Here is a 13,394-nt window from a genome sequence, read left to right as displayed (position 1 = left end):
AACAGACACACACACACACACTCCCCCCCCCAAAGCGGGGTATTTTTAGATCAGCGCCGAGCTATATTTAAACATCTATTTTGTGTTCTTCTTAGAGGTGTCGACTTTTGTGTGTCTACCGTCGCAGTGTGAGCGACGGCGTGATGCTGCCGCGGCGAGAGGGCTGCTGGTAAACCGCCTGTGCAGCCTCGATAGCTCATGTGCCTTTGTCCGTCCGAGCCTCTTTATCTGCACCCCCGTCGGGGTCACACAGACACACACACACACACACACCACTACGATACGACACACAAGCGCACAAAGTCGGAGCCACTCGGTAACAACAATGGTGCAGGCATCCAGGCTTTACCGCGCATAAACCCTTGGCGTGTACACACACACACACACACACACACACACACACACACACACACACACACACCGTCTCATGCCAAGCCAGCTACCAGCTCGGCTGCCAAGCTATTATCTTAGCGCGTGGGGGGGGGGGGGGGGGGGAGCGGGAGGCAAAATGCAAATGTTCCCCCCCCTCTCTCAAAATCGAAAGTGTCACCGGGAAGCTGAGGGCAATTTGTAAAAAATGGAGGCACTAACTCACTGAAATGTCTTCATGGAAGAGAGATGAGAGCGAGCGCGAGGGGATTAACAGACTGTTCCATTAGAAAACCAATAACCGCGGGTTGGACTAATCTCCCATGATGTTTTAATAAATCGCCCCGCTTTTCTCCCGACATTGAGAGCGGCGCGCCTCCTCCCGCCGGACTCTGCGGGCCCGGGCCTTTGTGGTGCAGCCGCTCCCGTTTTTTTTTTTTTTTTTTCTCCGTCCTCCAGAGCTGTTATTGTAGCTATTTGAGACACTGCGGGAGAGACACGTGTTCCCACCGAGCAAGTCGGCGAGCTGATTTAGATTCAGATCCGGGCCGATGAGGAAAAGCAAAAAAAAGAAGGGACTAAGAGTCCAAAAACAGGCTTTCCTTTCAGTTGTGAGAGCTGGTTTCTCATCGGTGGTTTCATCAATGACAGATTACTTTGTCAAGGTTATTTTATAACTACCAAATTTAGTTACTGAAAGTACCTCAAACGTATTAGCTGGTGCTACATTCATCTTTTCTTCGCTTTCCGTGTAACTCAAAACATAATCAATCACGCTCCACCGGAGCTCGTGGCGTGTCTCCGGTCTCACCTCATCAACGGGCCAGTCCAAAGGAACCCCCCCAAAACAGCATGAGCATCGAATCAAATCACACCGTCTGAATCTAATTGAATCATCACGGACCGAGGTCGGCACGACGGAGGAAATGTGCCAGGCTAACGACCCGGTGACTGGCCCTCCCTCCCTCCCGTGTGTGTGTGTGTGTGTGTGTGTACATAAATAAACGTATACCGATCTATTACGACCCGCCCGACAACACTCACCCAGCACGATGAGGTTGACCTGGCTCCAGTGGTACTTTCCCCCAGTCTTGACTTTACAGTAGTACTCCCCGGAGTCGGTGAGCAGCAGGTCGCTGATCAGCAGTGAGGCGTCTCCACCCAGGTACTCGCCGGCGAAGGACAGGCGGCTGGCCTCGCTGCTCGTGGCCACGTTGGTGTACACCTGACCCCCGAAGAAGGTGATGATCTGCAGGCGTCGAAAAAGGGGGGGGAGGAAAATCCCAAGAAGCGGCTCAACATTTTGGTGCATTCACCGAATACTCTGAGTAAATACAAAGCTCCCAATGCCTCCTTCTGCAGTAGTGACGGCTAAAACCAGAATTTACTGGTTAGCGATGTCCGTGTTCATCTAATTAATGCAACAGATCACCTAAATAAGGCTTTCCCATTACTTAACAACACGGTTGGTTAATTTACTGAAATGTTTGTGTCCCCACAGCAATACCCTTGGTATATTTGACTGGTGGCCTGCCATCAACATTCATGATTACATAACTCTAACGATGGTGTATTTACAGCTCAAAGGGATCCACCTAGTGAAAGAGAAAATATCAGCACTCATGGGAAACATTGCTAACAATCACTTTGTAATTAACGCTCGGGAAATAACATTTTGACAAATGAACGCGTTTGCTGGAAAGCTGATATCCTGCCGGTGTTCATTTAGCTGATTATCTGTGAGCGCCGTTATCTCCTCGTGCTCTTCCTACGAGTCGGAGCCGTCAAATTGACCAAATAAAAATCTATTCCGGTGCGGAGATAAAAGATTAAAGCGCCCGCAGTGGCGCTGATGCGATGTTAGCGGTCTGGCAGGAATGAAAGGATTCAACACTAATCAAATGTTCCCTAACCCCCCCCCCCCCCCAAAGAAGACATGCTAGGACACTACAAATCCAACGTACGTAATACTTTTATACAAACTAAATGTATTTTTCACTAAATGAATTACATGGTAAAAAAACAACAAAGATAACATGTTGTCAGATATCGATCGTATTGTTGCCTTTTTTTTTATTGATCTGTGAGGTCACTTTTCCTTCAAATTACTGCAGTCTGTTGCAAACAAACAAAAGTTCTTCTTTTGTCTAAGGAGGCAATACTCTTTCATTTTTGCCAGGGTTCTGCAGTGCGGCATAAACTGTCATTAATCTTGAATATGTTGTGATATTTCATCACAGAGTGCTTGCTCCGTCAGAAAATTAGCCCGCATTAGCACGTCAGCTAGCGGCCTGTGACCCGACCCAGGAGCCTCTCTCCATTTACTGCTCACAAACATATGTAAAATATATATGTATACATTATGTATAAATTGTTTTTCTATATGATCTGCTTACGAGGGATCGTTCGCATTTGTCTAAAGTACAAAATAGATCAAATGTAAAACACACAACAAAACAACGAGCAGTTGAAGTGCAACTTTATCAGAGCTTTGAAACAAACAAAAATTTGCGTTACAGTTTGGGATTTTTCTTTTTTCATTTACATTCATTTTTAGCTTGTTTGGGTTCTTTGATGTTTGCAAAGACGTGGTCTTCAAAAAAAAGTCGGAAGATTTGAATCTTATTCACGTGTTTGCATGGCTCTTTTCCTACACACTCTCCTTGATTCTCTTTCCTTCTTTTGCTCTCTTCGCCTCTCTTTCTCCATCCAAATCCACAAACAAAGGCAAACACAGCTGTCACTGTGGCCTATTACTCAGGGCGAGGTAGAGCCTGCAGATGGGGACTGCTAAATGCTGGTGCCACAGTGCATCACGGCCTCAGACACAGGGTTACCTGCTGTGATCACAGGTGACTACTGGCACAGCTGCACACATGCGCCAACCTACACGCACACACAAGGTAGATTCTGAGCTAAAGGACAAATGCAAATAGACATTAATTACTTTGCCACAGCTACGGGCACAGAGCAAACCTAACACATATATATAGATAGATAGATAGATAGATATATAATCTAGTGTAGGCCGCACTACGCATGTGAGTTCATGCCCCTTATTATGTCTGAATGTAACCTGAACACATTCTTACGACAGCAATAGAAAGATTGTGCAAGTGGCGGTCACAGAAAGTAATTTAAGAAGAATTTGAAAAATGCCAACAGGCTGTTTGCATTGTTTGCAATTCAAATTAGGCGGTTTATTTAATTAAATGAAATTGTAGAGACTGAGCGTTTTTACCTGTTCTAGGTTTATTTTAAAAACACATGAGTCATTAGATAAAATATGTAACAGTACATCGTCGCTACCTGTATGGTAACAGGAAACATAGCTGAATAAAAGAATAAATATGTAACATAAGGATTTACTGCATTTTTGCTGTTGACTCTTCACTCCACCTTCTATTTAAAAAAGTATCAGCTGAGTGGGCCACAATTGTCCCGTTATAAAAGCCAATAAAGTAGACCTATTTTTTAAAATTGTGTACCACATGGGGAGCAGCCAGTTTTGCATCTTATTACGTTGAAAATCAACAGCCAAAACGCACTACTGCACTACTGCAGATGTTTTTCAATAAAGGATGATAAACTTTCAGCTATAAGCAGCTTATTTTCCATTGTTTCACATCGTTGGGAAAATGCCATTTTCCAGGTCTGTGCCAATGCTGCTGCTATGGTATTAACCCAGTGAGTGAATAGAGTTGTAGGTCAGCGACGCAAAAGCACGAGGGGGGGGGGGGAACTAAAAGTATGCTGGATAAACTTTGGAGAGACGTCTCTCGCCCCGCCGCGTCTTTAACACGTGTAGCCTGTGCACGTGCTAACGGAGGCTAAATGTTGACAAGATGCTCTTCCCCTTCTCAACACGACCCTCCAGCAGAACAAAAGAATAACTTATTCATTCAGCCACGGGCGCAGTCTCTTTCCTAATCAAATTTTCAGACGTTTGATTTTAATTAATGGCGCCTTCACTGATATCATCCCGTTAAATATTCATCGCAATGTGGCAGCCCCCCTCCCCCCCTCTCCCCCCCTTTGAATCATCAAAGCATAAGACACTTGTTTTTCCGTTTCTTTCATTCCTTGCCCCTCGCCTCCCTGCACACACTTTCTTTTGCATTTCTCTGAGCTAACGGACACATCGGCACATGAACCAACGGCTTCGAATCTCCGTCTTCCGACGGGGAGACGGTGAGGTTTCACGCCCTGCCGATCCTCGGATAACACCTTCAATTTGGGTTAAGAGAGGCAATCATTCAAAACCCGTGAAGCTGAACCAAAATCGTCTGGAGAAGCCGACGTGACGCGTGACAAAGTGAAGGCCCTTTAAGGACTTCCAGTGAGGTGATACTTTACTGAGGACCGAATAGATGATGAAATCTAGAATCAGCTGACCTACAGATTTCCTGGTTTGTGGAAAGCAAAGGAAAAAAAAAATGTCACTATGTATACATTTGGAATTCAAGTTGTTTTGTTTCATTTGAGCAAACAATGTTAAAGACAGAGAGCATATTGCAGATGCTGCCCCAGAGGCAACGCAATCCAACAAGTCTTTGTAATTAAAAATTGGGTCCGTAATCACTCGAAGAGAAAACAGGAGCGTTTCAGAAAGACAGATAGCGCAGACCTTCGTTCTTCCATTGGGCTGACATTTCAGGAAACAACAAAACGCCTTCCCTGAAGCTTAAGGGAGCCTGTGAGGAGTCTCACGTCATTTGTGTGTTTGTGAATCAGGTTACAGAAAAACCTCCAGCTGCTCCTTGTGTTAGCTAACTTCAGCTTGAGTTAGCGCTTCCTAGGTAACGTTAGCTTGAGTTAGCGCTTCCTAGGTAGCGTTAGCTTGAGTTAGCGCTTCCTAGGTAGCGTTAGCTTGAGTTAGCGCTTCCTAGGTAACGTTAGCTTGAGTTAGCGCTTCCTAGGTAGCGTTAGCTTGAGTTAGCGCTTCCTAGGTAGCGTTAGCTTGCAATATCCGATGGAAAGATGTAGAAATACAACTAGAACTGTTTTTTGGAGGTAATATGAGAACATTAAAGTAAAACTAAAAAAAAAAGTTAATTGAAAATCTTGCCCAAGCTGTTTTTATTGTTACATATTTAATGCTTTAGATAAAGGGTCCAGGGTTATAACTAGAAAATGAGTTGGAGGACATTCTGAGTAACTACTTAAAGTACCACAGTATCTTTGAGCATTGAGTTAATGTGCAAATGGCTCCTTTTGGAAATCAATCAGCATGTCTCCATAAGAGGAAAGATGGAACGTAGATTTAAAAAAAGGATTTATGAAAGAAGAGAGAGGTTAGAGAAAATACAGTAGTAGAAGTCTGCATTTTAGTGCAAATGTTCTTACATCTATGTAAAACCACCCTTTCCTTCCAAAGAGGACACAATTCAGGCCCCTCTAGTGAAATCTTGCCGTACTTTCCAAGAGACTCATTTCAATGAATGTCTTCAAAACTCACACAAACAGAGAGAAAAAGGCATCTCATCTCACCACATTCTGTTTGGAGTTTGGTTTCTGGAGCAGCCACTCGATGTCAAGAGAGCCGGACGACGGGAACTGGTGGTGGCACGGCAGAGTGGCGTTGTCCCCGACGACCTTCTTCATCTCAGTCTGGGCGCCCACCGACAGCAGGCCGAATAGAACTGAGGAGAGAGGTGGGGAGATGTCAGACACCCATCTCCATCCAAACTCCAGACAAGAGTTTGCAGATGCTGCAGATTGAGACGGAAGGATATGACCCAGAATCCCAATCACCGTCTGACCGATGTTGAGATACAGCACACGCGCGGATGCCGAACAGAAAGGATTCTTCTTTTTTATTTATTTTACCATAGGAGGTCGGAAAGCAGTGTTATGATGATCCTTTTTTTAAAAACTGGCTTTCAAAGAACACTTTGCGACTTGGGAATGAAAGATACACGGACGGGAAACCGCTACTGACTTCCTCTGAATTACCACAAAAAAGGTCTTTTTCCCCAACATAGTCCGCCTACTTTTCTATCATCAAAATGGAATCGACGCTGGACACTGTCCACAAATCAAACCAAAAGGGGACTCGGTGGAGATCTTTGCGTGCAATAAAATGCTGCAAGAACTATGAGTTTGTGCACAAGTGAGTGTCACACTGTCAGGGCCTGTGTCTCCCAGTGGGGGAGCAGCGAGGCTCATTTATTTGAGGCTCGCTAAAAGCTATAGCTATGGATGGTGTTGTTGTGTATTTTTTGTGTGTGTGTGTGTGTCCACAGGGAGTGGGGCGCTGCTGAGATAGTCGACTCCCTCCACCTTTACACTACTGCAGAGCGCCACTGAGCTTGCACGCTCAAATGTGAATATTTTTTGGCTCGATCATTTAACTACCGGCCCCTTCATTTGATTGCAGAACAAGCCAACGGCTCCTGGGAATTCTGAGCGAGCGTATATATATATACATAGTTATATATATTCTCCATTTCATTACCACGCTGCCGGAGGTTCAATATGTCCCTCCGTCTTGCACAGACTAAACAAACATCATGCTGAAACCTGTATCGTACTTTTCAACCCTGAGCCACTCTCTAAAAGAAATCCCTCTGGTGTTTAACAGCCACAGTCGCTGTCAAATGCTCCACGGAGGACCAAAAGCTGCCCGGCGAACGCATCAGCATTCGCCGGGCGCTCGTCCACTGGTTTCGCCCTCGCAGGGAGCCAACACCCTGTCCCACAAGTGATCTCAGGGCCAATGGAAATGTCAGCCCTGCGCCCGTGAAACCAGTGAGTCAGTGCTGACGCAGGACTCGAGCGAGAGTAGCCTCACACAAAACCACTTCTTTCGCCGAGGGAGCGTCATGCGAACGTTCATCGTGTGGATTTCAGCAGTTATTTAAAAGTTCGGTTTAAGCTGCGTCTGTACTTCCGCTGTCGGCCCGAGCTCCTCGCCGTCAATCAACTTTGAAGGTCTCCAATTGACGTTCGCTAGTTGGTCAGAAAAGGGCCATTTCATGGTTGAGCGTTTGTGTGCCCAAGAGTGACGGTATGCATTGCTCAGGTGCTCTGTTGGACCACCTGTTTAGTTCAATTCATTAGTCAGCAAAAAAAACCCGAATAAAGTGCCACTTCGGTTAACAGTGGAACCCCAGGACCCTGAAGGTATCCCCGTTTATGACTTTTTAATGCAGCACTCTTCCCGGGTCATTCATCTTGTGGTGTCCCCAACGTGTTAGTTTGGATGTCAGAAATGAGACTTTCGCAGTGAAGAGGAGGGAGAATGGTCATAGTGAGTGTGTGTGTGTGTGTCTGTGTGTGTGTGGGCAGTTGGTTGGGCCTAATGGGGCAAGGTAATGCTCGACAGTGGTATAGGGGTCCGCTGGGAGACCTGTGCCCACAGCTCCTCCAGCTAACCTCTATAATCACTGCCCCCACACCTGATAAGAACTGAGCATTGCAATCTTTTCCCAGACAACGTACGAGACTTTCGACACGCTCATGTCTAGAACGACCTTCAAAAAATGACTGGGGCCTGCTCACAAGCTTTGCTGGTGTCAAAAATGTGCTTGATGGCCAAAATATACTTATACGTATTGTATTTCACAGAAGGGAAATATGAAGCAAATGTGCTGTACCTATTTCTCCTATGGTTTTGCCACCAAGAATCGGTCCCAAAATAGGCTCGCCCGTAACGTGCTTTTGGATTTGGATTGGCCTCATTTGCCGTTTGCACAGCTGGAACGACTGGACTGCGAGACCCCATCATTTGTGTCAACATTAACTATGAGACTAAACAGAATGGATTGCTGTTGCAGTTATGCACACACAGAGAAGGACAAAAAAAACGGTTTGGCCAGTTAAGTTTGGGTTTATGACCTCGGGTTTAATTTTACAGGGAGGTGACCTAGAAAGAATACGTGAGGCGCATTAGCGTAAACCGAGACCTCCGGGTGCGGTTCATGCATTCACACGTCTCTGAGATTCGATGAAGACCACCTACATAAACGGCCATCTGCTTTTCTCAGCGCAGTTTGGCTCAGTTCATGCTTTCATTTCGGGGCGAAGTTCCATTTTTCATCCAAAGAAATAAAGGAAAGAAGCACTTTATAATCAACCAAAAGCGAGTGGAGGCATGGAGCTTTGGAGAGAGAGAGAGAGAGAGAGGGATAGAGCGAGAGAGGGACTACGTCAGAGAGAAGTACAAACACATTTGACAAAGGGAGGCAGTGCGAGGCTGTGGTGAAATATGGAGGAACCCATTTCTATGAAAAAGCCCTAGGGGGAGTTGTGCTCCAGTAAATCCGCCTTACAGAGCCCTGCAATCTTGTTATAGTGTGGCCAGTGAGACGGACGGACAAACAAGGCAGGCCTGGATCCTTCACACTGCCCAAAGTCAAGCTCCATATCCCTTCACTCAGCACATTGGCCTTTGCCTGTTTCCAAAGCTTGTGACCTCTGGTACTCAAACACAGCGTATCAGAGAAGAGAGAGGGACAGAGAGGAGGACAGAGTGAGAAGAGAGAGAGGGGGGGGGGGGGGATACACTACAGGGGAAAAAAATCCAGAGCATCGCTGTTTCATTACTCCCAACAACACCCTATTGGGTGCATTAACGCTGCTTTTCATGTGAGCACATGCTGCATAGCAGAGATGAGCAGGAACATCTTTTTTCGCAAGATGGTAAAAAGTGCCTCAGCGCACAAACCTTCAAGTCACATTTGAGTAACGTGCACAAGGCCACGAGGTAAGAGGTCTGCTTCATCAAGGTCAAGGGATGGGATTAAGTGCCGCGTAGAGGGAACTGTTTTGGGCTACGGCGTCCAATTCCCGAACACATGGGACTTTCTGCATCTCACCGGCAAAATGTGAATAGAATTGTTCCACTGTTGCTGCTGACATGAAGCAAGTTTCCAGCCGAATCGGGGGGGGGCCATGCTGAGAGGAGCATGGGGCTGATGAGACAACAGTGAAATACTCCCAGCTCAGCGAGCTGCTTAAAAGGCCGTGGCTGCCCCCACCCACAGCACAGCGGTCCTGTGTGACCTGAATCGGCGTAACGTCAAACGCACACCGACTGTAACAGCGAGAAGATTCATGGGTAGCGCATGCAGTGCATGGATAGTGCATGTAGGTTACAGCTTCTCCCCGATGTCTTCGGGGAATTTTCGAGACGGACTCGCTGGGAAAAAAAAAAAATCTTCAGATGTCTCAAAAGACAAGAGGCCGCCTCCAGTTGAACGTCTACAAAAACAACCCCCCATATACACTCTGTGAGTCCTTTATTCACACAGCCACAGCTCGCTTTTTTTTAATTACAGCATCTTAAGGCGCAAGTCTCTTTAAAATGTCCCAAGTTATCATGCCCTATTAAAACACATGTTTTGCATATGGCACACTACACCAGTCTCCTTGTAGTTTCAAGGTCCCACTCATGAATATATTGCTCCGGTGAAATTCAAAAGGGGCCGTTTTCCTTCCCGGCTCTTTGAAGGGATACGATCCCATAATCGTCCTCGCCTCACACCCAGCGACCGACGGGCCCTTCCACTGACAAAGACCTTTTGTTGGTGACACTTTACAACAAAAAAGGCACATAGGGTCATTACCAAGGAACGAGAAAGGAACAAATGAGAGCTAAGTGCGAATGGGCAATAGTTTACAATTTCCGCAATCACTCCTTTGTCTCTTATCATCTCTTGAGTGTTACCGTTTTGTGCGTCCAGGATATGAGAGTTGTGCGAGAAATGATTAATTGCCGCCACTCGCCATGTTTTTGTCTCTTCAAGGGGACGGTTGCATTTCCATTCCATTTATTGATGAATGACACCAACCCAGAGATAGGTAGCTTTCTCGTAAACATTATCATCTAATGATGTAGTCAATTCATCCTTATTAAAATTAAAATCCAGGCACCGCTTTGTGTTTTCTGAAATTGATATAAAAATGTACATTGTCACCCTTTATATCCTTTAATTGTGGCACCTTGGAGAGCTGCATGAGTCATTTGAAAACATCTAAGTGAAGGGCTTCCTGTTTCAAAGAAGTCTGGTGCAGTAATGGATGGTTTGAGGTGGAAAAGGAGGCATGGAATCATTCCCACGATAATCCCTATGATCTTGGATGGCGGGGAGGGGGGGGGGGGTGGTGAAAGAGAGGGAGGACCAATGGCCACAGGGAGAAAGGAGATGAAACAGCACTCGGGTCTGAAATGTAAGGCCACGTGGTGAACGTTCACCTTGAGTCACTCTTGTTGTGTTCCGTTAGCGTCCGTTTCACGGCCCCCCCGCCACCGCTGTCACGACTGAGCAGCAGTGACGCCGTTCCGCTGACAGATCCCCAAAATAGATCCGAAATTAGTTTAGTGACGAGCACTTTTAATTCCCTCAACGTATTCTGCGTTTTCAAAAAAAGAACAAAGCAGGGAGGAGATGGGGAAAAAGGCTAATTACAACATTCCCCCCCGAGGGATGGAGAGTCAGTGAAACCTGCTTACGGCGCTTTACGTATCGTTTCCACGCTGCATCTGGTGGCTACACCCACCCTCTTTGGGTGTAGCTGTCCAAACTGTTCAAGTTACTCAAACAAAAACACTCCAAAAATAACAAATATATCAAATTCTAAAGAGAATATTAAAACACCAGACAGTCTTGTCCTTCTTTCAGCCTTATGCAGAAACAATGAGTCAGACACATGACCAGGGGAAGAGAGTGAGTTTTTTTTTCTAAAAAAAAATTCATAATTTTAGAAATAGTGGTGCCCATTGAAAATGGTAATTACAGCAATGCATCCTGACTTGCAGAGTAATCTGCAGAAGCTGGTGTGGACTTAAACCGTTTACATGGTTGCATTTAAAAAAAAGACAATTTTTCCTCCCTTTAACCTGTTCTGACTGAACACGGTCCAAATGTCAAATGGTGTGTTTTGCGCCAGATAACACGATTCCGTTAAATGGGGCCCGGGACAGCCATCTCCCCATTCTGTAGAAGCAACCGTCGCTCACAACATCTGGCTAAGAAAGCCTAAGCGGACCAGCACAGAGAGTTACTGTAGAAACTTATCCCCAAGGTTACCCAAGCTGTGTGTGTCTGTGTGTGTGTGTGTGTGTGTGTGTTTGTTTGTTAAGGGCAAGTACTTCCTGCAGCACGTGCGCACAATCTCGAATAAACCTGCTGTCTCCCCACTGAGAAGACACATTTTAATAGAGGAGAGTGAATCCTATATTTAGACATGCACAAAAAGTGCTTTGTTCTTTGCTGCGGTTGCCACGACAACTTTCCAGAAAAAAGTTTTCCCCATCTGTCCAAGACTGAAAAGAAATGCGACAATCCAGCAATTTAGATTATCAAAGGAAAACAACTCCAAAATCCGTTCTGAGAAACCATATTTGCTTTGACAGAAATCAAATTGGGTCCTCTCTTTTTTCATCCAAGTTTTGTCTGTAAGGCTTTAAAGTGTTTCGGTTGGCAGGGTGTTTTTGACTAAGCGCTCCGTTTCAGTCGCTCTGGCCGTGCAGACAGGAACGAGATGTACTCGTTAAAGCACTGTAGGAGACAGGCCCAGCGATCGGCTTAAAGCTCTCCGCGTGGACGTCGTCTCTCCGCTGGAGTCCGGGACAGATGGGCGAGTTTGGATATCAGCGGCCACAAGGCCCACTCTGCACATACAAACAACCCCTGTTCTCCTGCACAGTTCCCCAGTGACACACACAATGCTCCTTGATTTCCCTGCTCATTTATCTGGACTGACTTCAAACGGTGGCTGGCGAGTGTGTGAACTCCTCTCACATTGTTGGAGAGGCTGGACATGGGCACTGACCTCAGCGGATCAATACCTAATAGGCTTTTGTGCTGCCAAGTCCATTTTGCTGCGATCTGCAATTTCTTTTTATGTCCAATAGGTTGAAAATAGCGCTGACTCGGCGTATGACCACAGGAAGCGGGAATGTAACGCGGTCAGCCCGGGCTTCTCTCTTATGATGGATGCGTTGCAATAATGCAAGCCGATGTGAAATCTTAGCAAGCGCTGTCTTGCCTTATGCACCATAAAGAACCACACGCGTGACTTTTATTAAACGCAAGTCAATAACCCCCCTCGGTGGTGTGTGTGGGAAGACGATAAAAGCCACAGTGGGCTTCATGGTTAACTTTGGCTGCACGTGACGAAAGGGGGAATGGGAAAACAAGCCCAGAGATGGAGCCATATTTGGAGCAGCTCAGCTTCGGGAGCGCTGTGAGATCAGAATACGTAAGAGAGTGTGGCGATTCTGGATGCTCCTTGTATTCTCCTCCTCCTCCTCCTCCTCCTCCTCCTCCTCCTCCTCCTCCTCGCCTCCCTGCACCCACAGTTTAAACTCCATTATTTAGGTCGCTGCGATTACTCGTCGCTGTCCGAGTTCACCTGGAGTCCGAGACGTTAGCCTCTCTCGGCGAGAAGAGTTCTGATTTACTGCTCTACGGGAAGAAGATGGGGAATCGAGTGCAACAGAGCAGCTCCCCGTGTTGTACATTTTCACCGGCTAATTGAAAACAGACGGGACGCTAACTCCCTCTCTCCATCCGCACCAGTAGCTCTAGCGGCGCTAGCGCCACTGAACATATTAGCGCCGTCCCCGGTCCCGTGGTTACGCGTCTGACGTATCACACCCCCCCCCCCCCGGCGGGCTAAGCAGCGAACAACAAAAGCATACCAGAAAAAAAACAAAAAACAACAGGATTATATGGCTGCTCAAAGCTCTGGCTGCAGCTGCAGAGGACGTAGAGATGTAACCCATCCGATCCGAGCCCCCGGGGGACTGGGAGGGACACGTCGATGGGCCACCATTTCCCCAGAGGTGAGCAGATGCCACGTCCGTTTTTGGCAGCTGGACACTGAGAGGTGTTGACTGGTGGGGGGGGGGGGCTGACTGAGGCGGAACGGTCGCTGCGCGGCGGCCACGCAGGCCCGAAAGTGGGGGCTGAGGGGCTTCCAGGAAAGGCCTCACTTAGGCTCATTTAGAGGAGTTAATGGACCAGCATAGCATCTGTCCTCGTGATTAGCTAAGCCAATTCAGGCAGTACACTAAA

General features: G+C 46.7%; 1 protein-coding gene across 1 annotated transcript in view; it reads right to left on the bottom strand.

Moving 5' to 3' along the window:
• clmpb (CXADR like membrane protein b) overlaps nucleotides 1–13,394 on the bottom strand; it is a 54,893-nt gene that overhangs the window by 8,843 nt on the left and 32,656 nt on the right. The window contains exons 2-3 of the mRNA XM_037460410.2: nucleotides 5,860–6,011; nucleotides 1,414–1,618 (exon numbers count right to left, since the gene is read on the bottom strand). Of these exons, the coding sequence (XP_037316307.2) occupies nucleotides 1,414–1,618; nucleotides 5,860–6,011 (357 nt within the window). The remainder of the gene's footprint in view (nucleotides 1–1,413; nucleotides 1,619–5,859; nucleotides 6,012–13,394) is intronic.

This window comes from Pungitius pungitius, chromosome 3 (assembly GCF_949316345.1).
Source record: "Pungitius pungitius chromosome 3, fPunPun2.1, whole genome shotgun sequence".
Lineage (NCBI taxonomy): Eukaryota > Metazoa > Chordata > Actinopteri > Perciformes > Gasterosteidae > Pungitius > Pungitius pungitius.
This window is presented reverse-complemented; position numbering and strand designations above follow the sequence as displayed.